The sequence below is a fragment of the Anolis carolinensis genome, chromosome 5 (assembly GCF_035594765.1).
Source record: "Anolis carolinensis isolate JA03-04 chromosome 5, rAnoCar3.1.pri, whole genome shotgun sequence".
In the NCBI taxonomy this organism is placed as follows: domain Eukaryota; kingdom Metazoa; phylum Chordata; class Lepidosauria; order Squamata; family Dactyloidae; genus Anolis; species Anolis carolinensis.
Window position 1 is genome coordinate 152,920,817 of NC_085845.1, and position 22,968 is coordinate 152,943,784.

The following is a 22,968-nucleotide window of genomic DNA, read 5'->3' on the forward strand; positions in this document are numbered from 1 at the left end:
CACCTCAGTGGCAACCAGTCTGGTAAAACCCATAAATCGTGAGAAGGGCCATTTCCTGCTTCTACTTCACCTCACACTCAGTTACCTTCTCATACATGACAAGTGCATTTCCAGTACACTTTTGGAGTTATTTCTGTAAAGGCAGACCTCAGTCATGGTTCAGTGCTCATTAAGAACATAGCGTCAATCCCCATTTTGTTCATTTTTTTTTCATTGCCAGGGAACGAAATGAAGCTCAGTGATACCCTAAACATCAAAATACTATCTGGCTGATACTTGAAATGTCATAAAATTACCAGGACCACATAACCAGCAGTAGATTCAAAGGATGCATCTAGTACACTATAGAATTTGACACTGTGGCTCAGTGCTATGAAATCCTGGGAGCTGGTTAGTGCAATTCTTCCATGATGTGAGGAGTAAGAAGTCACTGTTGTACAACTATTGGTCATCTTTTATATATTAGTTCCCAGTTATCTCAAGGTTTTATAATTTCACACATTTCAAAGATTTGTATGACAAGGAAACCTAGGGTGAACATATACTGTAGAATTAATACTTACACTACTTTAGCAACCATGGCTCAATGCTATGGAATTAGAGCTTTACAAAGTCTTTAGCTTCCTCTGCAAAATGTTCCAGTACCTCACCAAACTGAAAATCTCAGGATTTTTTTTTAGCATTGATCCATAGCAGTTAAAGTAGCATCACAGTCCTCTGTGGCTGATGTTCCTTGTTGCTAGAAGGATGTTATCAATCATCAGAGACAAAGTCCTCCATTTGTGTTTTCAGCTGGCCCTGCAGCCCTACCATTCCCACTCAGATATCTTCTGAAGAACGCATAAAAAGGCAAATAGAAATAAAATGGAAAGCATCACCCTGTTTTAAATGTTTTAGCTGTCCCTAAAAATCTGGTTGTGTGGGATAGCACAGTACAACCACAGGAGGAGGCACGTGGGGGCGACTGGGAGGAACACTACTACCACTGCCTCCAACTTAGGATGGCAAACTCCACAATGCCCCACAAACCAACCACCATCCTCCAGTTCAGACTCTCAGCTGCTTCTCATAGTTACCCAGACCTTGCCTTGTCAAAAGTAAATGAAGGAAATGATTTTTTAAAAGGACTTCTAGACAAAGTTTCAAGCAATCAATATCTGGCGGGGACAGGAATCATTCTACATCCTGCGCAGGAAGACAGCTGACAGGAGAGCCGTTTCAGCTTTCCCTCATTTAATCAGGCTTTCTAATGTAGTGCCAGTTCTCTCCTGGACTTCCCTCGATAAGACTGAGCTGCTGAGCAACGGGAACTGGCTATTCAAAAGTGTAAGCCTGGAGAGCCAAACATCTTTTCCTGTCCATTAATTCTACCAGCAAATTGGACTTTATCAGGAAAACCATGCCTTTGCATGAAACACCCAAAGTACCTAACATGCATGTGTCCATGCACAGATCCCCTTTTATAGCCCACTACTTAAATTATGAATCCCAACCCCAAATGGGTCTCCTTAACTCAAAAAATTGGCAACAGTAAAAAGTTTCTGAGTGCCACCCATTTACACAACATACAGGGTTTATAGTAGATTCTGCGGAAAATGCTTCAGCTGTACTCAATTAAAAAAAGAAAATCAACCTGCTTAGTAAGCCTTGAAAATGCTGATTTATTATCAGTAATGTTTTGGGTTTTTAACCTATTTTATATACTACTACCTATTTATCTGGGGTTATGTAAAAATTTCTCAGGCAGAAAGGGGTTGTTAGTGGGAAAAAAATGTAATATGCTCTGTTATAGCCATATAGCCAGATAATTTTCAAGTTAGTTAGCTTTATGGTTCCAAACTCTCAATAGTTAAGTTACTGTTAATGAAGTAATGGAAATATTATTTCATTAATTAGCACACTTTTCAACATTTTACAGGATGAAAACTTGACCAATGGTCAAGGAATATCAGAGTGTGGTCAAGATGATAAATGTGTTGTCGAAGGCTTTCATGGCTGGGATCACAGGGTTGTTGTATGTCTTTCGGGCAGTGTGGCCATGTTCCAGAAGCTTCTGGAACATGGCCACACAGCCCGAAAGACATACAACAACCCCAAGATGATAAAATTATTAATGAGGAAGAACACACACTCTAGGAGACGATGTAGCAGTTAGTTTTTTCCCTAAGGCCCTTCCACACAGCTGAATAAAACCCCACATTATCTGTTTGAACTGGAATATTGGGCAGTGTGCACTCAGATAACCCAGTTCAAAGCAGATATTATGAGATTTTCAGACTTGATATTCTGGGTTATATGGCTGTGTGGAAGGGTCCTGAGTTTAAGGAAGGATAAGATCTCCCCATCTCAAGTTGAATGCAAACTATTTTTATATTTTGAACTTAGGTCCTTTCTACACTGCCCTATATCCCAGGATCTGATCCCAAATTATCTTCTTATCCCAGATTATCTGGCAGTGGAGACTCATACAATCCAGGTCAAAGCAGATAACCTGGGATCAGATCCTGGGATATAAGAACAGTGTAGATCCAGCCTTATTTTTCAGCAATTAGGATAAAGATGAACAGTGAAAATACTTTTCAAATGCCTTTCTTTTTAGCTAAGCATAAGATAATAAACAATATAATAGGCACTGGAGATAAATCACAGATAAGCTACCAAAACTGTCTGCCAGATGTTGGCTACTGATTAATTCATCCCAAGTTCAGCCAAAGTGAAGAAAATTCAATGGGTGGAGCAGCAAAGCCAAGCACAATCAACAATGGATTGAAGGTGGTTTCCTGTCACTTTGGAATGAAACCGAATGGCACTGGCATTTCTTGTGTAAGAACAGTAGTTACAAGAATGTGTCCACATAGATTTTTTTTAGCAATGCAGTATGTTTCCATTCAAATCTATTTAATTTACATAAGAGGCAAAATGTGTTTTTTGTAACATGGCCAGAATTATGTAACTAGTCGATTTTCAAAATCTTGATGTTGTAAATAAAACCATCATTAGAAAAAATAAGGTAGTTTGGTTATAAAAGATTATTAAAGCAGGGTTATGTACAAGGTGTCATTGCACCAGATACACATTGTGTATTCCACATTGTGCATTATTTGCATGATTGTACATTGCATATCACTGGACAATGCACATCTGGTTGTGGAAGGTTCCAGTCTAGTTCTGTAATGAGGTTTCACAGTGCAACTGAGACATAATTTCATGAGTGTAAAGTTATACTATGACTCTTTGATGCAAGATCTCAGCCTGTATATACACTGTCCATCCCTATTACTGTGGCTCTATGCAATGATCCTCTACATGCATTAGGGGTGTTCATTTCAGGTAAACCTGTTCTGTTTTGGGTGTATGGTTTTCATCTGGCTCTGATCCATTTTTTCAGGAGCTGCCTGAATTTGAGAGGGCGATATTCTGTTTTTTTGTTCCGGCAACTGGAAAATCCATTTTCGCTTCAGGAAGATCCAGCCCATTGGCAGCAATGGAGGAACTTCTGAGGCTATCCTTTCTTTCAATTTTTAGGGCGATCATGGCAAAAATGGCCACACTTGGGGGACACATTTACCATTGCATGCCTATCAAGTTTCAGAACATTTGGGTCATCCACTGATTTTTAGGAAATTCTTAAAGTTTTTTGAAAAAAATCTCATTAAAAAAATCCAAAAATCCATGGGAAGATCTAATTGAAATGGGTCGTGGGCAGCATATATGATCATGAACAACCGAGGTACGAGGCATGACCTCCCCATGAAAGTTTTCTTTGAAATAACTCTTCTCAACAAAGCTTTGTTGGGATATTGCTGCAAGCGTCTGTTTTTAAACAATTGTTGACACTCCACTGAAAGCAATGGCAAAAAGTTATATTAAGCAATGGAGAAAGCACATTCATCTCAATACAATAGAGCAATTTTATCCTCCACATCTATGCAAAACTGTATGTTTCAGCCAGGAAATTCCAGATCCCTTCCTGTAAATATACTAGGTTCTCATGCTTGTGTAACTTACTATCCGCAAACACTGGCATGGTTTCATTATTAAGTTCGCAGAGAGCAACACAATACTTAATGGCAAGCAATTGCTCTTAACACTGTATTGAACCAAAAAGGCAGGAAATGTTTAATAGTACTTATATTATATATAGCACAAGGGGTGATACTTAGGCCAGCAATTCTGCTCAATTATTTCTTAGTTTGTTGTCTCTCAGCCTAACAGAGCCATTTAACTTATACACAACAGAGAAAAACTTTCTTTAAGAACATACCAGAGCAATTTACAAACAGTGTTAAAACAAAACACACACAGAGAGAGTCCCCAAATTCAACCCTAAGTTTAAGAACCAAAGTCCATATAAACAGTGAGATTTTGGCTGCCTATCAGAAGCTGAATAGAGATGGAACCAGCTTTTAAATTAATTAAATGTCAGTGAGGAATGCATTCGGGAAAGACCTAAAAGACATCAATAGCCACTTTACACCTTGTTTTTCCTCATAGACATGTTCCAAGAAATTATTAGCTTGGATGAATGGTGGATTTTTCCATCTTGGCAACAGACTCAAAATATTAGTTGTTCGAATTACAGCTCAAACAATCACATTGGTCATACTAGGTGGACAATTCTGGAAACTGAAGTTCAAAATAGATCCTGGTACATGTAAAATAAGGAAAATATACATAGGCCATCCTCAAGAGCTGTGTATCCCAAACTGTAGGCCCTTTCAAACTATACAATTAGACCCCAATATTACATTTTAATTGTCATAGCAATATTCTATGGAATTCTGGATGGCAGTTCAGGAGGAATATTCATTATTGTGAGCCAGGGACTTCTTCAGCATCACCAAACTACAATGCCCAGCACTCTATAGGATGTAGCCATGATGATTAAAGTGGATTGCAGCCTTATAATTTTGCTATGTGAAAGGACCCAGGTGAAGTGCGAAGAAATTAACTTCTTTCTTTATTAACTTTCTATAGCTGGAAGTGAATAGTTTGAAGCAGAGAGGCTCCTCTGAGAGTAGAGGCTCTATATATGGGTTGCTGTGAGTCTTTCGGACTGTATGGCCATGTTCTAGAAGCTCAATCATAGCTCATAAATATTTGAAAGAAATAAAAAACCCCGAATTTTGCTTTGCACTGAACACTATATTGACATGTAGACAAATCCTGCTATAGCTTCCCACCATTTCATGGATCTTCAATCTCTTTAGCACAGTTGCTCATCATTTTGTATAAGGAACACAATTTGTATATATAATGAGACTTGATCATCCATGTATTTTGTTATTCATATCTGGTCCTGGACCTGAACCACAGCAAATGCCAAGGGCTCGCTGTATGCAAATGCTTGGACAAGGTTCTTCCCAACTTCCCCCATAACAAGTCCATGGAGATATGAAGATGCAACTTGTGAAGATGTAACAGTTCTTGAGATGTAGGAAAACAGAAAAGTATTGGGCTTAACAACAACAATAACAACCCATTTATAACACAATTCGAATTTCTGAAAAACTAAGTTAAACATGCTTCGTCTATTTATTTATTTTTTTTGCAAATGAGAGATTTATCTGTGAAAGGGGTTCTTCCTTTCCATAGCGCTCAGCTCAACCGGTCAAGAGGAATTCCTCCCCAATGAATGGATCTGCAAGGAGATTCACATAATACAATAGGCTGTTATCTCTAGGCCCTTCTACACTGCCATATAAAATCCAGATTATCTGGTTTGAACTGAATTATATGGCAGTCTAGACAAGCTATATAGTACGAATCCCATACCTGACTAGTACCTGTGATTTCATCTACCTGCATATGTCCTTTCTAGAAATGTTCTCGATCCTATGGTATGTTTTTGCTTGAAGTTTTCTAATTATTGTTGCATTGCAACTGTAATTCTCTTTCGGTTCCCAAATTTCTACCATTGCAGAGAATGAGACATTGAAAACTATTCTAAGCTGTTTGCACTCCTTTGGTTATGCTTCTATTCTTTGGATACATAAACTGTATTTCTAAAATGTTTGACTGAACTTGTATATTACTGCAATTCATTTTTTTGGGGGGTGGAGGGGGGCAATGTTGTTATTTTGCCTCCCTGATATATCCCTGACTACGGCTATATATAAGATGCTTGGCCAATATTTTCTTTCTCCTCTAGATGTCACTGCCCATCACTAGTAACATCATTTCCACACCAAGGCAATTTAGCATGGTAAGTTCTCAGCACCCACCATACTGACTTATAGAGTGAGCTTGGAGGATTAGAAAATATTTCTAATAATGAGAAATCTAAATAAATAAATATGTCAAATAGATAAAGGAACTGCTCTTATTGAATGACACTTCAGGCCAGTGGTTCTCAACCTGTGGGTCCCCAGGTGTTTTGGCCTACAACTCCCAAAAATCCCAACCAGTTTACCAGCTGTTAGGATTTCTGGCAGTTGAAGGCCAAAACATCCGGGGACCCACAGGTTGAGAACCACTGTTTCAGGCCAATCTGTAATTAGGAGTAATATAGGGAGATCATAGTCAAACATCATATGACATGTAGGGGTAGGGATGAAATAGGTTTTTTTTTAATGCAGCATAATCTGATTTGCATTTCCTATACTAATGTGCAAACAGGAAAACTTTCACTTATGTGTCTCTGAATTTTGAGGCTTTCTACAATGTACAGTGGATCCTTGGTCCCTTGGGATTTGGTTGTAGGACCTAATGCAAATATCAAAACCTGTGGATGCTGAAGTCCCATTATTTCATTATTTGCTAGTTTATAGGTGTTTTATGCCCATTGTTTTTGCTGCAGAAATACAAACTTAGCATATCAGTTTAACTTTAAAACATGACTTGAAGGGTTACATTTTGGAACACTGCAAAGCAGGACTAGAGAATCTATATTGTTGAACCTTAATTCCCATCATCCCTAGGTAGTTTAACTAATGGTGATGAATAATGGAAATAATGGAATAATGCCTTAACATTGATAAGTACTATCAACAATGGCATCACCATACCTTTCTTGCAATCCCACTGGTTTCATTTTGAAAGGTGATGGGCTAGCCGAAAGGCTGGACTTGAACTCAGGAGGACATTGTCCTTGAGGATCTACTACAACATTTACAACTTTAGGAGCTTGTTCCGGTTGAACCATTCTGCTTGCTGCTTTGTACTCAGATGGAGCTTTCTGAAGTGGGACGGAAGAAAGGTGTATTTCCTGTTTTTTGTGCTTATCTTGCCTCACTGAAAATTGTATTTTCTCTTTCAGTCGATACAGAACCTGTTGAAAATAGATAAAAGAATTTGTTATCTTACAGTCTGAAAAGACACAAACTAATGAAATGAACTGGATAATGAAGTGGATATTAATAACCATCACAGGAAATAGATAACACTGGTATTAAATCTGAAAAAATCAGATTTCATTCAACATATTTTTGTATTCAACATTCAAGATTTTTATTAGATCAGGGATTGGTAATTTATGACTTCAGATTTTTTTTGGGTCGTAGTTCCTAGAATCCTTCACCACAAGCTTTGGTAACTAGAGCTGATGAGAAATACAGTCTATTGGAGATTCAAAACTTTGAATCTTATGGCCTTTTTGCTATCAACAGATGCTAAGGCAAAATGTCAGACTGACATGCTGGAGCAAAACACAAAAACACATTGGATTATATGGCAGTGTAGATTCAGATAACCCAGTTCAAAACAGATATTGTGGATTATCTACCTTGGTATTCTGGGTTATGTGACTGTGTGGAAGGGCCCTAAGACAATTTTTTAAAATCTGGCTCCAAATCATAGGAATCTGGCATTGCCTTCAACTTAATGTTATGTTTTAGGTTCAGGAATAACTTCTTACTCACCAAGCTGTGAAAATTACTTCTAAAAATGTGGGTTACCAATGCACTGCTTGCCTCAGTAATACATTTAAAATAACACTACAAATAATTGGTGGCAGCTTGTGGGTGTGTTTGTTTGTCAGAGGGCCAATTCAAACTCAGAACAGGCAGTGTGCCCTCCTTTATTGGTCCACAATGGACATAATTCTATAATCTGAATGGCATCTAATATATTGCCATTCTCCCCAAATATGACAGCAATGCCACCCATTCCCATGGGGAATGTCATACTATATATTCTCCAAAGTATCTCCTATAATAGTGAACTCCTTTGTATGCTAGCAATTGCCCATTAATTGTTTCCTCCTTATTCTTTAAGATGGTCACCCTTATTGAGGGAGTTTTCATTATTAGTTCTCCCTTTGAAGCCAAAGCAATGTTCTTTTAATTTTTACAAACCCAGTTTCACAACCGAGATAATCAAAATGAAAGTAACAATGCAATAAAAAGGCTGTTGCTCTGGTTGTAAAGAGGAAACGAGGGATTATCACACTCCCAACACTGCAGATAATAGAAGCTGACTAATAAAGGGCAATTCAGAAATGCTATCACCGGGGGAGAGACAACAGGAGGCAATGGCATAATCATACCCAAAGAAGGTCTTGAAATCTCCCAATAGCATTTTGCCAGTCTGGAGAGCCAATACATTTTGAGCTTTAAAACCAAAGATAACAATTCCATAAACGAGAACAGCACCAAGAGTGGAATAGACTGTCAATAATATCCTGTTTATGGTCTCATAGGCCCCTTCCACACAGCTGAATAAAATCTCATATTATCTGCTTTGAACTGGAATATATGGCAGTGTGGACTCAGATAACCCAGCTCAAAGCAGATATTGTGGGATTTTCTGCCTTGATATTCTGAGTTATAGGGCTGTGTGGAAGGGCCCTTAGAAGAAAGTGTGTGAATGTAAATTAAGTTAGCCAAAAAGCAAAACTATCTCAGGATTCTGGACTTTGTAACTCTAACCACAGTTTGTAGAAAGGAACAATTTTTTTCCTCAGAGCGCAATCAGCGGGGAGTGACAGCCAATTGTACTGTGTCTTAATACAGATGTTTGTCAAGACATTTGACTCAATGGGCTATTCTAGTTGGAACTTGTGCTGCCATTGATCATTTGACTCAATTGGCTATTCTAGTTAGATCTAGAAATTGTATTTAGGACAGCATGTGCAAAAAATGGGTGCTAAATGTGCAATTTGTTCCCACCCATTTGGCTTTCAGGTTGTCACATGAGGAGTTCTCTTCAAAAAGATGTAATCACCCTAGCCCCTGTTCCACTCACTTTTCCTGTTCAAAGAACAACATAATTATGGATTTGTGACAATATACTCAACCATATACTTGGCTATGATGGCTGCAAGCAATGTGGTTGAATGGAGGACATTTGTAAAAAAATACAATAAACATCAAAAACATCTTTTTAAAATCAGTTAAACATAAATGTCACTTGTCAGAGATAAATAATTAAAATTTATGCCAAACCTGACCTTGCAGAGTTACCTTTGTTACAGATTAAAGACAGATTGCATTACACAAATATCTTTTGGAACAACTAGGCAGGTTTTACTTTTCAGATAGGTGCCAGCGAAGAAAAGAAAATTAAAGCAACCAACTTACCATCAGACATGTCACAATAATAACAAAGATGCTGAGAAAGATGATGACAGCATAAAACCCTTCTTTGCTCCAGAGTTTGCCTGATTCGTGCTTGCCTTGCAGAACATTTTTCTTTGATTTTCAAAAACACAAAAGGAAAACAACATGTAATTACATGGTTCTGGGTGCGCACTTGAGAGCCCTTGTCAGCTAGGTATGAAGTTTTTATCTTTGTACTATTTTTCAAGAATATAAAGCACTTGAGTAAATCAATACCAATCACGTTTCTAACCATTTTGATACCATTAGTCTTACATGAGTAAAAGATGACTTTTATATCTCTTTAGTGGCTGCTGGAAAAATATTTTCATAAATATATCAAACTGTATCAGGTTACATAACCAGGCCTAATTTCTTCTTGGAAACCACCTGGTTGGACCGTTGAGAAGTCAGCAAGAACTGCTGACATTTTCAATTAGTCTCTTGCATCATCTTGTCCCACAACTCTTTCAACGGGTTATCACAGGTGTGAACCTTACCAGGAACCAAAAGCAGGTGCAAATAAAATTAGCTGATAAGCAAAGAGGGCCAATGTATACAACAGGGGTCCCCAAACTAAGGCCCGGGGGCCGGATGCGGCCCATCGAAGCTATTTATCCGGCCCCCACGGCACAAAGGCAGAAAGGGGTTGGGCTAAATGACCCAAGGGGTCTCTTCTTCTCTTCCAACCATCATCATCATCATCATCATCATCATCATCATCATCATTATTAACATTGAGGCTGGGTGGCCATGTGTCAGGGATGCTTTGCTTGTGCTTTCAGTGCACAAAAGCAGAAGGAGTTGGACTAAATGGCCCAAGGGGTCTCTTCCAACCCTCTTTATTATTATGATTATGATGATGATGATGATGATGATGATGATTATTATTAATAACATTGAGGCTGGGTGGCCATCTGCCAGGGGTGCTTTGCTTGTGCTTTTGGTGCACAAAGGCAGAAGGGGGTTGGACTCAATGGCCCAAAGGGTCTCTTTCAACCCACTTTTTATTGTTGATGTTGTTGTTGTTGTTAATTATTATTGCTCGGTGGCCAACTATAGTCCGGCCCTCCAATGGTCCGAAGGATCGTGAACTGGCCCCCTGTTTAAAAAGTTTGGGGACCCCTGGTATACAAGATAAATGAACCATGTTAGTATGATGAAATTTCATAAGGCTATCAACAGCTACCCCCACAAAAGTGGGAAACCAAGCCCACAATTGAAATAAAAAAACAAGCACTTATGAAACACATTTTTTTTTGGTGAGATGGAGAACATTACACTGTTAGTAACTTACCTCTGGTGAGACATCTGTAATCCCAAACTGGGATAAACTCTGGTGGAGTACATTGATGTTAAGAGACCTCAGGACTTCTTCTGATGGGAGTGTATCATAGACTCCTTTCCTATTTACCGGTGATACAAAGAGCTCAACACAGTTTTTCTTGACCTAGTAAAAAAAAATTATATATACAGTATATATATAAAAGGGTAGAAGAAAGCCTGGTCTTAAGAAACCGAACTAGTAACAGCCTTCAATGGTTTGGTTCCTCTCTTCCCAAGCTGGTATTATAAATGCCAGAAACACAGACATTTGAAAAGAGCTACATTTACACTAGTCCAAAAAGGTAAATTTCAAAAGCTCTGCTAGACATTTTGAATGTGCCTTCACATTTTTCTATAGCTTGAAGAATTAGTTGTTTGGTGGTGATCTCATTCATTTCCACCAGGACATAAGATTCTGACCCTCCTTCTACACTATCCTATATTCCAGGATCTGATTCCAGGTTATCTGCTTTGAACTGGATTATATGAGTCTCCACCACCAGGTAATCTGGGAGAAGCAGATTTATCTGGGATCAGATGCTGGGATTTGGGGACAGTGTAGGGCTGGACTTTAGCACAAGTGGTAAATCACCAGCAGTAATAAGATATGCCAAGGGAAAGGTGGCCAGTTCGAAGCACAATCAGGATGAGTACCTGACTGTCAAGCTCTGCTCATTGTTTACCTAAGCAGTTCAAAAACAGTGACCGAAAGGGAGGAAGAAGTCCTGATGGCTCTTCATCATAGAAAATGGAGTAACAGCACCCCCCTGCTGCTGAATCCGAGCACGACCTTAAAGGCACAACCTCTGAGCACAACCTCCAAGGCACTGAAGCTGGACTTCAAACACAACATACCTCCTTTCTGTCTGTTCTGTTCTGTCCAAACAGCACTGAATGTTTGCTGTGTATGTGTACTGTGATCTACCCTGAGTCCCATTGGGTAGATAGGGAGGAATATAAATAAAGTGTTGTTATTATTATTATTATTATTATTATTATTATTATTATTATTATTATTATTATTATTATAGATCTAGCCTGAGAGAAGGGCTATGGCTGGGGTGGCATGTTACATATTCAGAAATATTCAGTTTGATTGTGTAGGCTCAAAATAAATCAATAAGTACAAAGTGTAACCTGGTATAATTGACAATGCCTGGAATATAAACTACAATACAGGAAGCAGAATATATTGGAGTGTGTATGTATCATTGAGAAACTGGCAGTGGCTTAAGTCTAGGAAAAAGTTAAAGATTCAGATGGAGCCCACAGATTAGACTGCCTTTGATAGCCTGCAACATAAGAAGAATGCTGTACATGATAGCTGTACTATACCTGATAACTGATAAAAATAGACCATACTGGTAAAAGAATGATAGTTTTGCTAAGATTTTATCGGGGTATGCTGAAATAAATATATATCCCATTATGAATCTGATACATGCCTGCTAGGATAGCTTATAGATGTAAAAGGTGTTGTTACAGTTTAACAGTGTTCAAAGAGATGAGCCCTTAAATGCCTGTGTGTTTGCAGGTGCCTGTTTAGAGATCTATAGTGCCCCAATAGATGAGATTGTATTCCTTGATGAATAGATGGTAATTGATATGATACAAGTGTCAGAACTTTATTAAAACCTTTATCAAATGAGCCCGGACAATGCACAACAACCTAGTTTTTCACCTGTATTTGCAATCCAACAACATCTCAAGAACCACAAGCCAAAACTGATCTAAATGAATGTGTTCTTGGACTTGTTACATGAATATGTCACACTAGTGAGCTTGGGTGGCTATAAGGTGTTAGTCCCGCAGTCAGCAGTTGTAGGAAATCTTCTCAGTGTTCAAGTAAGGCTGGATTTCAAAACATGAAAAGAAAGTAGTACAAATAGTTACATTAAAGGCTTGCCACTTACAAGGAGCCTGTTGATGTGCACTTGCTGTGGCAGCAGTCCTAAAGCAGCAGCTACTCCTTGACGGAAGATCCGAAGCAATGTGATATTCAGCTTGTTTACATCCATTTGAAGAGTCTGTAAAACAAACCCAAAACATGCAAATGTTAATGCTCAGTTCAGCAGGCACAGTTCCCTGCTAATGAATTACCTCAGTGAATTGTGCAAATGTTTTGTTTTCCTCTAAGATGATAATGTGCGAAGTCAATTTTCTTTTATAATGCAGAACAAGATTTATTTTAGGTGTGGGAAAAATGAGCTTCCATCCCATCAAAGGCTATTAAAGAATATTAACCACCCTACTTCCTTTAACCGTAAGTCTCTAGCAAAGTCAAGAAACTTCTGACTAGTATATTTCCCTGTAATCTCAACACCTTGGTATATGAGGCCTCTTCTACACTGCCGTCTGGTTATCTGATTTGAACTGGATTATATGAGTCTTTACTACCATATAATCTGGGATAAGCAGATAATCTGGGATCAGATCCTGGGATAAAGGGCTAATGTAGAGGGGGCCTAAGTTTATCTTCCCAGGGCATTAACTGGAATACAAGTTTCACAGCAGTTGCTATAATGATTGCATCCAGTGAAATATTACATAAAGTAAGAAAAAGAACCATATTAATTATCTTTCTTTTCTCCTCGTGGTTACCTTTTCAGTCAATAGAAAAAAAGAACTAAATGGAGCACATGGTTTCCCAAGTCCCTTTTCCAAAATACCCTGTTTCCTGCAAAATAAGACAGGGTCTTATATTAATTTTTGCTCCAAAAGATCTGTTAGGGCTTGTTTTTAGGAGCAGTCTTATTTTTCGCAATTGACTATATCTAGGGCTTATTTTTTGAAATAGGGCTTATATTTTGAGCATCCTCAGAAATGCTGAAAAATCATGATAGATTTTATTTTTGGGGTAGGTCTTATTTTGGGGGAAACAGGGTATCAAAATTACTCCTAACTACCCTGTTTCCCCTAAAATAAGACATCTACAGAAAATAAGACCTAGTAGAGGTTTTGCTGAATTGCTAAATATAAGTTCTCCCCCAAAAGTAAGACCTAGCAAAGTTTTTGTTTGGAAGCATGCCCGCCAAACAGAACACCGGAGCATGCAGGATTGGTAAATGTACGTACCATAAAGTCTTGTACATGGAAATACAAGGGGCCGGGCTGTGGCGCAGCTGGCTAGTAACCAGCTGCTATAAATCACTACTGACCGAGAGGTCATGAGTTCGAAGCCCGGGTCGGGTTAAGCCTCCAACCATTAAAAAAAATTAAAAAATAGCCCCGGCTTGTTGTTGACCTAGCAGCCCCGAAAGACAGTTGCATCTGTCAAGTAGGGAAAATTTAGGTATGCTTTATGCGGGAGGCTAATTTAACTAATCTACAACACCATAAAACTGCTCACGAGGAAAGGAAGAGGAAGAACAGCCACCAGTGGACGGTGAAGCAACAGCTCCCCCTGTGGCCGGAATCGTGAAAGCTGGAAAGATGTTAAAATGCCTCTGTGTCTGTCTAAAACTGAATGTTGTTTGTCTGTTGGCATTGAATGTTTGTCATATATGTGTTCATTGTAATCCGCCCTGAGTCCCCTTCGGGGTGAGAAGGGCGGAATATAAATACTGTAAATAAATAAATAAATATTGGTAGTAACAAGAAATTCTTGATAGGATTCACAGTTTGTCTGGTTATGCTGGTTTATGATGACAACTACTGTACAGTATATAATACATGTTCATTTTTTTGTTCAGCAATAAATGTATATTCTTCTTCATGGAAAAATAAGTCATCCCCTGAAAATAAGACCTAGAGCATCTTTGGGAGCAAAAATTAATATGAAGCACTGTCTTATTTTCGGGGAAACACGGTATCTTAACTTGCATATCGTACTTACCACTTCAACTAAGCCCCTGTTGAAACTAGTTTTGCATGAAACTTGCTGCTGTTTATTGCTTCCTCATATGGAAAATAAAGTTGCAGAAACTGAATTTTATTTTGACAGGGTAGCATGACAAATAAAATTTTTATTTCATGTCAAGGATAAGAAGATTTCTTTATATTCTTTATATCCCTAACAAGAATTCAAAGCCAGATTTTAAAAATATTAGCATCTAATTCCTCTGTCTCAATAGGTGAATCTATGGGTTTTATGTTCTCTCCCACATTTCAACTTTTTCCACCAGATTTATGAAGTTAATAAAAGAAACCAAAACCTAAAGTCTAACTCATCATTAAACTTTTGTGACTTCATAAAATGAGCAATGGGTTAATCTAGCTATGGATTGCCATGGTTGATGTTGCAATTCTCATACAGACCACATCCTATTTCTTTTTAGCCATGCACCCTTGTTGCATGGGTCAGAAAAATCAGGAAGGGGGAAGTCTGGAAGGGCTGCAAGCCTTACAATGTCTTTCCTCTAATATGGGGTGATGCTATGGAGTGCTGTGGCACAGCTGGTTAGTAGCCAGCTGCAATAAATCACTATGACCAAAAGATCATGAGTTCGAAGCCAGCCCGTGTCAGAGTGAGTACCCGACCATTAAAAATGGCTATTAGTTGTTGCTTGTTGTTGACCTAAGCAACCCGAAAGATAGTTGCATCTATCAAGTAGGAAATTTAGGTACCGCTTATGCGGAGAGGCTAATTTAACTAATTTACGACAATATAAAGATCGTCCAACAGTGTTTGGAATGAGGAAGTATCCATCAAGGACTCGGTGTCACAGTGGATGATGAATCAGCTGCTCCCCCTGTGTCTGGAATCGAGCATAGGACCGGGCTGTGGCGCAGGCTAGAAAGCAAGCCAGCTGCAACAAATCAACAAATTACTCTGACCAAGAGATCATGAGTTCGAGGCCAGCCCGGTGCCTGCGTCTTGTCTCGGTCTCTATTCTGTGTCATGGCATTGAATGTTTGCCTTTATGTGTGCAATGTGATCTGCCCTGAGTCCCCTTCGGGGTGAGAAGGGCGGAATATAAATGCGGTAAATAAATAAATAAATAAATAAATAAATAAATAAATACCCTCAGAAAGCTGGAAGCTGGAGAATGTTAAATTGCCTCTGTGTCTATCTCTATGTTCATATGGCATTGAATGTGTGCCATCTATGTGTACATTGTAATCTGCCCTGAGTCTCCTTCAGGGTGAGAAGGGTGGAATATAAATACTGTAAATAAAATAATAATAAATAAATACCAATGGTATATCTACACTGTAGAGTTACTACAGCTTGACACCAGTTTAACTGCCATGGCAAAAAACTATTGGATCATGGGAGTTGTAATTTTACAACATTTTTAGCCTTCTCTGCTGAGGAGTGTTGGTGCTTCATCAGACAATAATTTCAGGAACTCCAAAATATTAAGCCATGGCAGTCAAAATGGTGTCAAACTGTATTGATTCTACAGTGTAGATGCACCTTAAGTTAGAGCTTGGCTCTCAACCTTCCAAAAAATAACAGAGCATAACTTTCATAAATCTTCTCCAGATATTACTGGCACAAAGGAAGCAATTTGATAAAGGAAGTATTGCACCAGCCAAAGTTAGACAACACAAACTAATCATACTCTTGGCTGCTCTGTACTGTTTATCATTTATGGCACTTGCTCCCCAAAGAGAATAGAGTCTTGAATGTGCTAAATGTGTTGGCAGCTGTGACTTGTGAGTCTAAAGGGGAAGAAGATAGTCACTCTGGGGGGAAATCAATTTCCCAGTGCAATTGATTTATCTAGCGACTGCAACTATTAGCTACAGTTTCCAAGTTTCTGTGTTCTAGGCAATCAATGCCATGGGCTAACATTGTCACAAAGTACCTGGGAAGATAAGAGTTCTAACTAACTAAATAAATCTGCTGGGGGGGGGGGGGAGGATAATACAGACTCAGTAAGATCTGATTATCAGTAGGCCTAGTCAGTAGGGAAGGATAATGATATCAGTAGCTCAACAAAGGAAGCAAAAATTGGGGAGCAATCAATAAAATCCACTGAAGAAACTGGATATGTATCTCAAGGTGTATAAAAGATGTATGATTTATAGATAAAAGCCCATCATGTTTTGACTTATATATTAAATCTGTGTCCAGTTCCGGGTACCATAATTCAAGAGGGATGTTGACAACCTGGAACGTGCCCAGAAAAGGACAAGTAAAATAAATAAAGGTCTGGAGTATGTTTAGCCTGGAGAAGAGAAGGTTGAGAGGAGTCATGATGGCCATGTTTAAATATTGGGCCCGGGCTGTGGCACAGGCGGGAGAGCAAGCCAGTTGCAACCAGCTGCAATGAATCACTCTGACCAGGAGGTCATGAGTTCGAGGCCCACTCGGAGCCTATGTTTGTCTTGTCTTTGTTCTATGTTAAAAGGCATTGAATGTTTGCCTATATGTGTAATGTGATCCGCCCTGAGTCCCCTTCGGGGTGAAAAGGGTGGAATATAAATGCTGTAAATAAATAAATAAATAAAATATTTAAATATTTAACCTTACAACCTCTAAGGATGCCTGCCATAGGTGTGGGCGAAACGTCAGGAGAGAATACTTCTAGAACATGGCCATACAGCCCGGAAAACATACAACCCCATTTAAAAGGATGTCGTAAGGGAGAGGGAGCAGGTTTGTCTTTTGCTGCCCTACAGACTAGGACTCAAAGCAATGGGTTCAAATTACAGAAAAGGAGTTTCCACCTTGAATATTAGACACAACTTTTTGACCATAATTGCTGTTCAGCAGTAGAACTCATTGCTTCAAAGTGTGGTGGGAGCGTCTTCTTTGGAGGCTTTTAAACATAGGCTTGATTGCCATCTGTCAGGGGTGCTTTGATTGTGCTTTTCCTGCATGGCAGAGGGTTGGACTGAATGGCCCCTGTGGTCTCTTCCAATTCTATGAAATTGTTAATCTACTGAGCATCTTGAGACATATCTCCAGATTCTTCATTAGGAGTTGGACAATGTCTGGAAGGCCACAGGTTTCCCAACCCGGGTACAAAGACACAGACCATGTGTTTACTCAGTCAAATAAAGAAATTGTAATTTAAATCATGGTATTATCTCTTGTATGCAAAGTTCTCTTTGCAAGTAAATAGGAAAAATTTGTTATGCTGCATTTAAGCTTTTAGCTTGCATAAATACCTGATAGCAGAACACATACTAATAAATAATTTTCTCTCTTGTTCATGCTTAGTGATGACCAAGATTCTACCTGCAGGCTGCATGACTCCCTGAATGTCTTAATTACTATTATTTTTCAAAGCCCCATATGATTTTGGGAGGAAAACGTGGCATTTACCTTCAGGGGACAATATAAAGTATTATCCTTTATTCAGAACTCATAGATGCAGGGTGAGTAGCAGAACTAAATTATGCAGAATGAGAGAAAAGGTTAAATAAACACTTTTCAGTGTTTTATGCGTTTAAAGACTGAGCTTGAAATGACTAAATGTATACAGTCAGGATGGATGAGAGTAATGCTGGCAGCTGAGGGATAGGATGCTGCTACAATACGTTGTGGCCAGTGGAATGAGAAAAACTGTTAGCAGATAGGCAGCTATGATCTACTTTATCACACTGTGGGTCAGTGATAGAAAAGCATGTGAGGCAGGATCTCGACCCAGTCAATTAGAACCCTATTAAAACAAGTAGTGCCAACCATATCAGATGTGCAACTTAGATAAAACCTGTTAGGCATCAGTGGGTTCAATAAAAAGCCATGTTTAGACTTAACACAAAATGAAAGCAACATTGGTGCCAATTAGTCCTGTTGAGTGCAGACTACATTTTCAGAGAATTTGCTGATCTCTGAACACGGAGATATAAAACTTAATGCTACTGTGGTTTTAGGTGATACTTTGGATGAAGTGGGAGAGAAATTGGGGCTTGTCTACACTAGCAAAAATCTTCAGATTCACACTAAATGGAAGACTGTCTGTCTTCCTGATGCACAACTACTTCCAGTGCATACCCCAGGTTGTTGTTGTTGTTGTTGTAACACTAAAATAATAGTATAAATCATTAAAAAAATTATGATTTACAGTGGCAGTGGTCTCAGTCAGGTGCGGGTGGCGGGGTGGAGAAGGAGCCCAAACGGAGGCCTTGTTCCCCTACCTCTTTCTTCCTTTCCTCCCTCCCTCTTTCTACTTACTTCTTAAAGAGAAGCCTAGCGTCCCTACTTCGCGTATTTTCACTTATCGCGGGTGGTCCTGGAACATAACCCCTGCAATAAGTGAGGGAACACTGTAATCCTCATTTTGTCACAGGCCCCCTATTCTGACATTGGCAGAGGAACCCTCATGTCCAGGCAATCCTCTTTCAACCTGGTCATGTGTCTCTGCTGTTGTAAGAATGGTACACTCATACAATCTGGATAAAAGAGGAGAGATCCTACTCCTTTGTTCTGGCCATATGGGCACCCATTCTGATTTCAGCGGAGGCACCCATGATGGCCAGAAGCTGACATGGACCTCTGTGGCTGACTAGGAGAGGTGGAGGTGACCTGGAACAGATGAGGGTGGATTCCCTCCTGACCATGTGTGATCATGCCTGAATTTGGCATTATCATCCAGGCTGCTCTGGGGCATATTTACACTGGGCTAAACAGCCCAATATAGATGAGCCCTTTGTGTACCAACCTGTAGCATTTCAATTTCCAATTTTTCCAAGTTAAATAAATATTCTGCTTGAATATGCATTGTTGAAAGCATTCATTTCAGACTTTCTTTATTGAGAAAAATAGCCCATTTATCCTTTCCTGGCTTTGACACTCTGGATGAAATTACAGTGGGGAAACATACCCAAAGGGCCATTTTCAATTGTCATTTGTCTTCAATTTTACCTTTGAAAATTTGTTCAGCTCCCTACTTTTTATAGTTCTCTCCATATTTTCTTCAGGGAGTGCAATATATCCAGATGCCTCTTAAAATAAACAGCTAAGATCTGACTCAACCAGACATGAAACATGGGAAAGGATAGTTAACGCTGCTGTTTCCTTTGGATGGAAAAGCAGCCTACTCACTTGGTTAAAACAGGTGGTCACAATATCTTCTTACTTGCTCTCTTAATCTCTTGTCTAGAGAGCCCTGAAACCTTAATGAGTAGCCTAGTGCTGGGTTGGAAGGAGGCTAGCTAGTGTAATCCACATCACTTGGTGAGTGTATGAATGAGCAGGTCCCTTCTAGAATTCCAGATGTTATGTTCCAGCCCTGAGTCTCAAAGCATAGCTCTTGTTGTGGGCACTCCATAAGGTTCACCCAGCTATCTCTGCCCATTATTCTGTTACTTCTCAAAGCCATTGAAGCAAGGAAGAGCAAAAAGGCTCATGTTTTGTGGGCTTCCTCTCTCCCCTCCTTCTCCATTCCATTCTTCTCATTTTCATTCTCTTTCTACTATCTGTCTAGATACACTGATAATTTTTCTTCCCCCACCTGTTTTGGATGGTTTTTTTTTTTCCTCATTGTCAATTCTTCATCACCTTGACTAGAATGTGTTACCATAGTTTTACTGATTTTAAAGTTCTGAACCCCATTAATCAGTAAAACCTCTTTTTGAGTAAACACATATGTAGTAGATAGCCACAATGGTTTACGATAAAGATTATTATCACTGCCAACAGTAAAGTTGTGTAATCTCACCCAAACCTGTTACCAAGGAGATGATGGACCACAGTATCTGATTTCAAGAGTAGATTTGGCCAAAGGTGACAGCCCAACTGTGCTGGAGAAAAAAACGGCCACACCTAAAATTAGGTGGGCTTGCTTTTTATAGCATTCTTCTGTCATAAGCACACTAATATCTACACTTGTTTCTATTTCTTCAGAATCACATGTTTTATAAGAAATCACATGTATTTAGCTTCTTTGTTCATGCACAATCTTATTTTCGTTGCATAAGTCAAGGTAAAGATTTCCCACTGACATCAAGTCCAGTCGTGTCTGACTCTGGGGTGTGGTGCTCATTTTCATTTCTAAGCCAAAGAGCTGGTGTTGTCCATAGACATCTTCAAGGTCATGTGGCCAGCATGACTGCATGGAGCGCTGTTACTTTCTCGCCAGAGATCTACCTACTCACATTTGCATGGTTTCAAACTGCTAGGTTGTCAGAAGCTGGGGCTAACAGCGGGAGCTCACCCCATTCCCTGGATGTGAACCTCTGACCTTTTGGTCAGCAAGTTCAGCAGTCCATGGTTTAATCCGCTATGCCACCTGGGGCTCCATATACATCTAGTGTGCATTCGTTGCATACACACTAGGAAACTACCATATAAAGAAAAAAAAAAAACAAATGGAGTTACTAGGCACTATCTTTTAACATTCTTTCTAAGCTACAGTAAAACAGTTTCAAGTTCCCCATAAGGAGACAAGGAGGAGGAGGAGGAGGAGGAGGGGGCTCCTTCACTTTATCAGTAAGAGAGAAGCCAGTTAAACAGTTTCAAGTCCCCCACGAGTAACATTTTCCCATCTTCCAAATATTTGGTGATAATTATAATTATCAGTTTGTGTGTGTGTGTGTGTGTGTGTGTAATCCACATTAATTGAAGGAGAAGGAGAAGGGGTGGGGAGGAGAAAACATGCCTAAGCTCCATGGATGAGTTAATGGCATCAACTCAACAATGGAGCTTAGCAAACTTTCCCTTAACTTTCTTTGCACTATAACTCTGATGTTTTTTTTCCAATTGTGAAACATTGTGTTCCTGAATTTTGAAACATGTGACTTTTAAAAATCTCTTCAAAGCAGAGCTTTGAAATCTTTATTTGATTGAACTACAGCTCCAATGTTTTTTTTATTTTAAAGCAGTGCTTGCAAATGTATTATTTAACAGTGTTTGAGCAAACTTTCTTTTTCTTCAGTTCAGTGGAGAATTTGTACCACAAATGTATTTTTTATGCAGTGTATTCTGTGTTTATATCTTAACGATAGGCTCTGCACAACTGTGATTGGCACATCTTGCTCAATAGCATGATACAATTATATAACTGTTGGATTTTAAAGTTGGAGGGTTAAACATGGGCCATCTATTCCAGCCCCTTTTCATACAGACAACTAGAGCACTCCTGAAAGATGACAATTAATTTAGAATACCTAGATATTCTAGTACTACTTGTTTACCTATTCCAGACTGCAGTTCCCTTCTTACAGCACCATTTGTTCTGTTTTCACTAGTTGGGGCACTGCCTTCTTTTAAAGAAAGGTCTGAGATAAAACAGGCACTGAACAGTTTAGATTTCTCCCTGCTTTTTATTATCATGTCACTATCTCCTTGCAGGGCTCTTGCCATGTCCTTGTTCTTTCTCTTGTTCTGAACATAGCAACCCCCCCCCCCTTATTATTTTTAACCTCTCTAACAAGGCTGCGCTCATTCAAATGCATCCCTCCCTGAAGGCATCCTCTATATTGTGTTCTTCTCTCCTGACAAGCTGAAATGTTGAAATGTAGATATATGGATATCAAGCCTCACCTTTTTCAATAGGCAATTGGTTTGCAAGTAAAGTGCTGTATATTCTATGGCAAGAAAACAAAAGAGTCACAGATGTTGCAATCACTGCAACAACACTGACACCATTGGTGCTCATCATCCTATATTTACAATGCACAGTTCTCCTGATTTTTCCTTCAAGGTCCCCTGCAAAATACCCATAAAATGCCCCTTTCTCTTCCTGTTTGCCAAGCTCCAGAGACAAAGGCAGAAGCTATTTATTTATTAGCGACATTTATATCCTGCCCTTCTCACCCCGAAAGGGGACTCAGAGCAGCTTAGAAGTTATAGGTACATACAATATATTATATTATTGGTATAGCACAATATAAGCATTATACATTACTATATTGTACTACACCACTATGCTGCAATATTAATAGCAATATTACATGTAAGATTTAATATACAATTATAATAGTGTATTATTATTATATTGTATTACTTTATAATATTATTATCCATATATGTATATACAATATATTATATTATTAGTATAGCATAATATTAGTATTATATATTATTATATTGTTATATTGGCATAGGAGACATGGTGGAATTATGTCTTCCTGCCCCCCCCCCCACTTCTTCACTCTGGCCCCAATTATCGTATATACTCGAGTATAAGCCGACCCGAATATAAGCTGAGGCATCTAATTTTACCACAAAAAAACTGGAAAAACATTGACTCCAGTATAAGCCCAGTGG

At 39.0% G+C, this 22,968-nt stretch overlaps 1 protein-coding gene across 1 annotated transcript in view; it reads right to left on the reverse strand.

Annotated features, from left to right (window-relative positions):
* ptprr (protein tyrosine phosphatase receptor type R) overlaps window positions 1–22,968 on the reverse strand; it is a 129,751-nt gene that overhangs the window by 26,111 nt on the left and 80,672 nt on the right. Inside the window, exons 3-6 of the mRNA XM_003221163.4 lie at window positions 12,776–12,889; window positions 10,834–10,986; window positions 9,519–9,629; window positions 7,008–7,270 (exon numbers count right to left, since the gene is read on the reverse strand). Coding sequence (XP_003221211.3) covers window positions 7,008–7,270; window positions 9,519–9,629; window positions 10,834–10,986; window positions 12,776–12,889 — 641 coding nt within the window. The remainder of the gene's footprint in view (window positions 1–7,007; window positions 7,271–9,518; window positions 9,630–10,833; window positions 10,987–12,775; window positions 12,890–22,968) is intronic.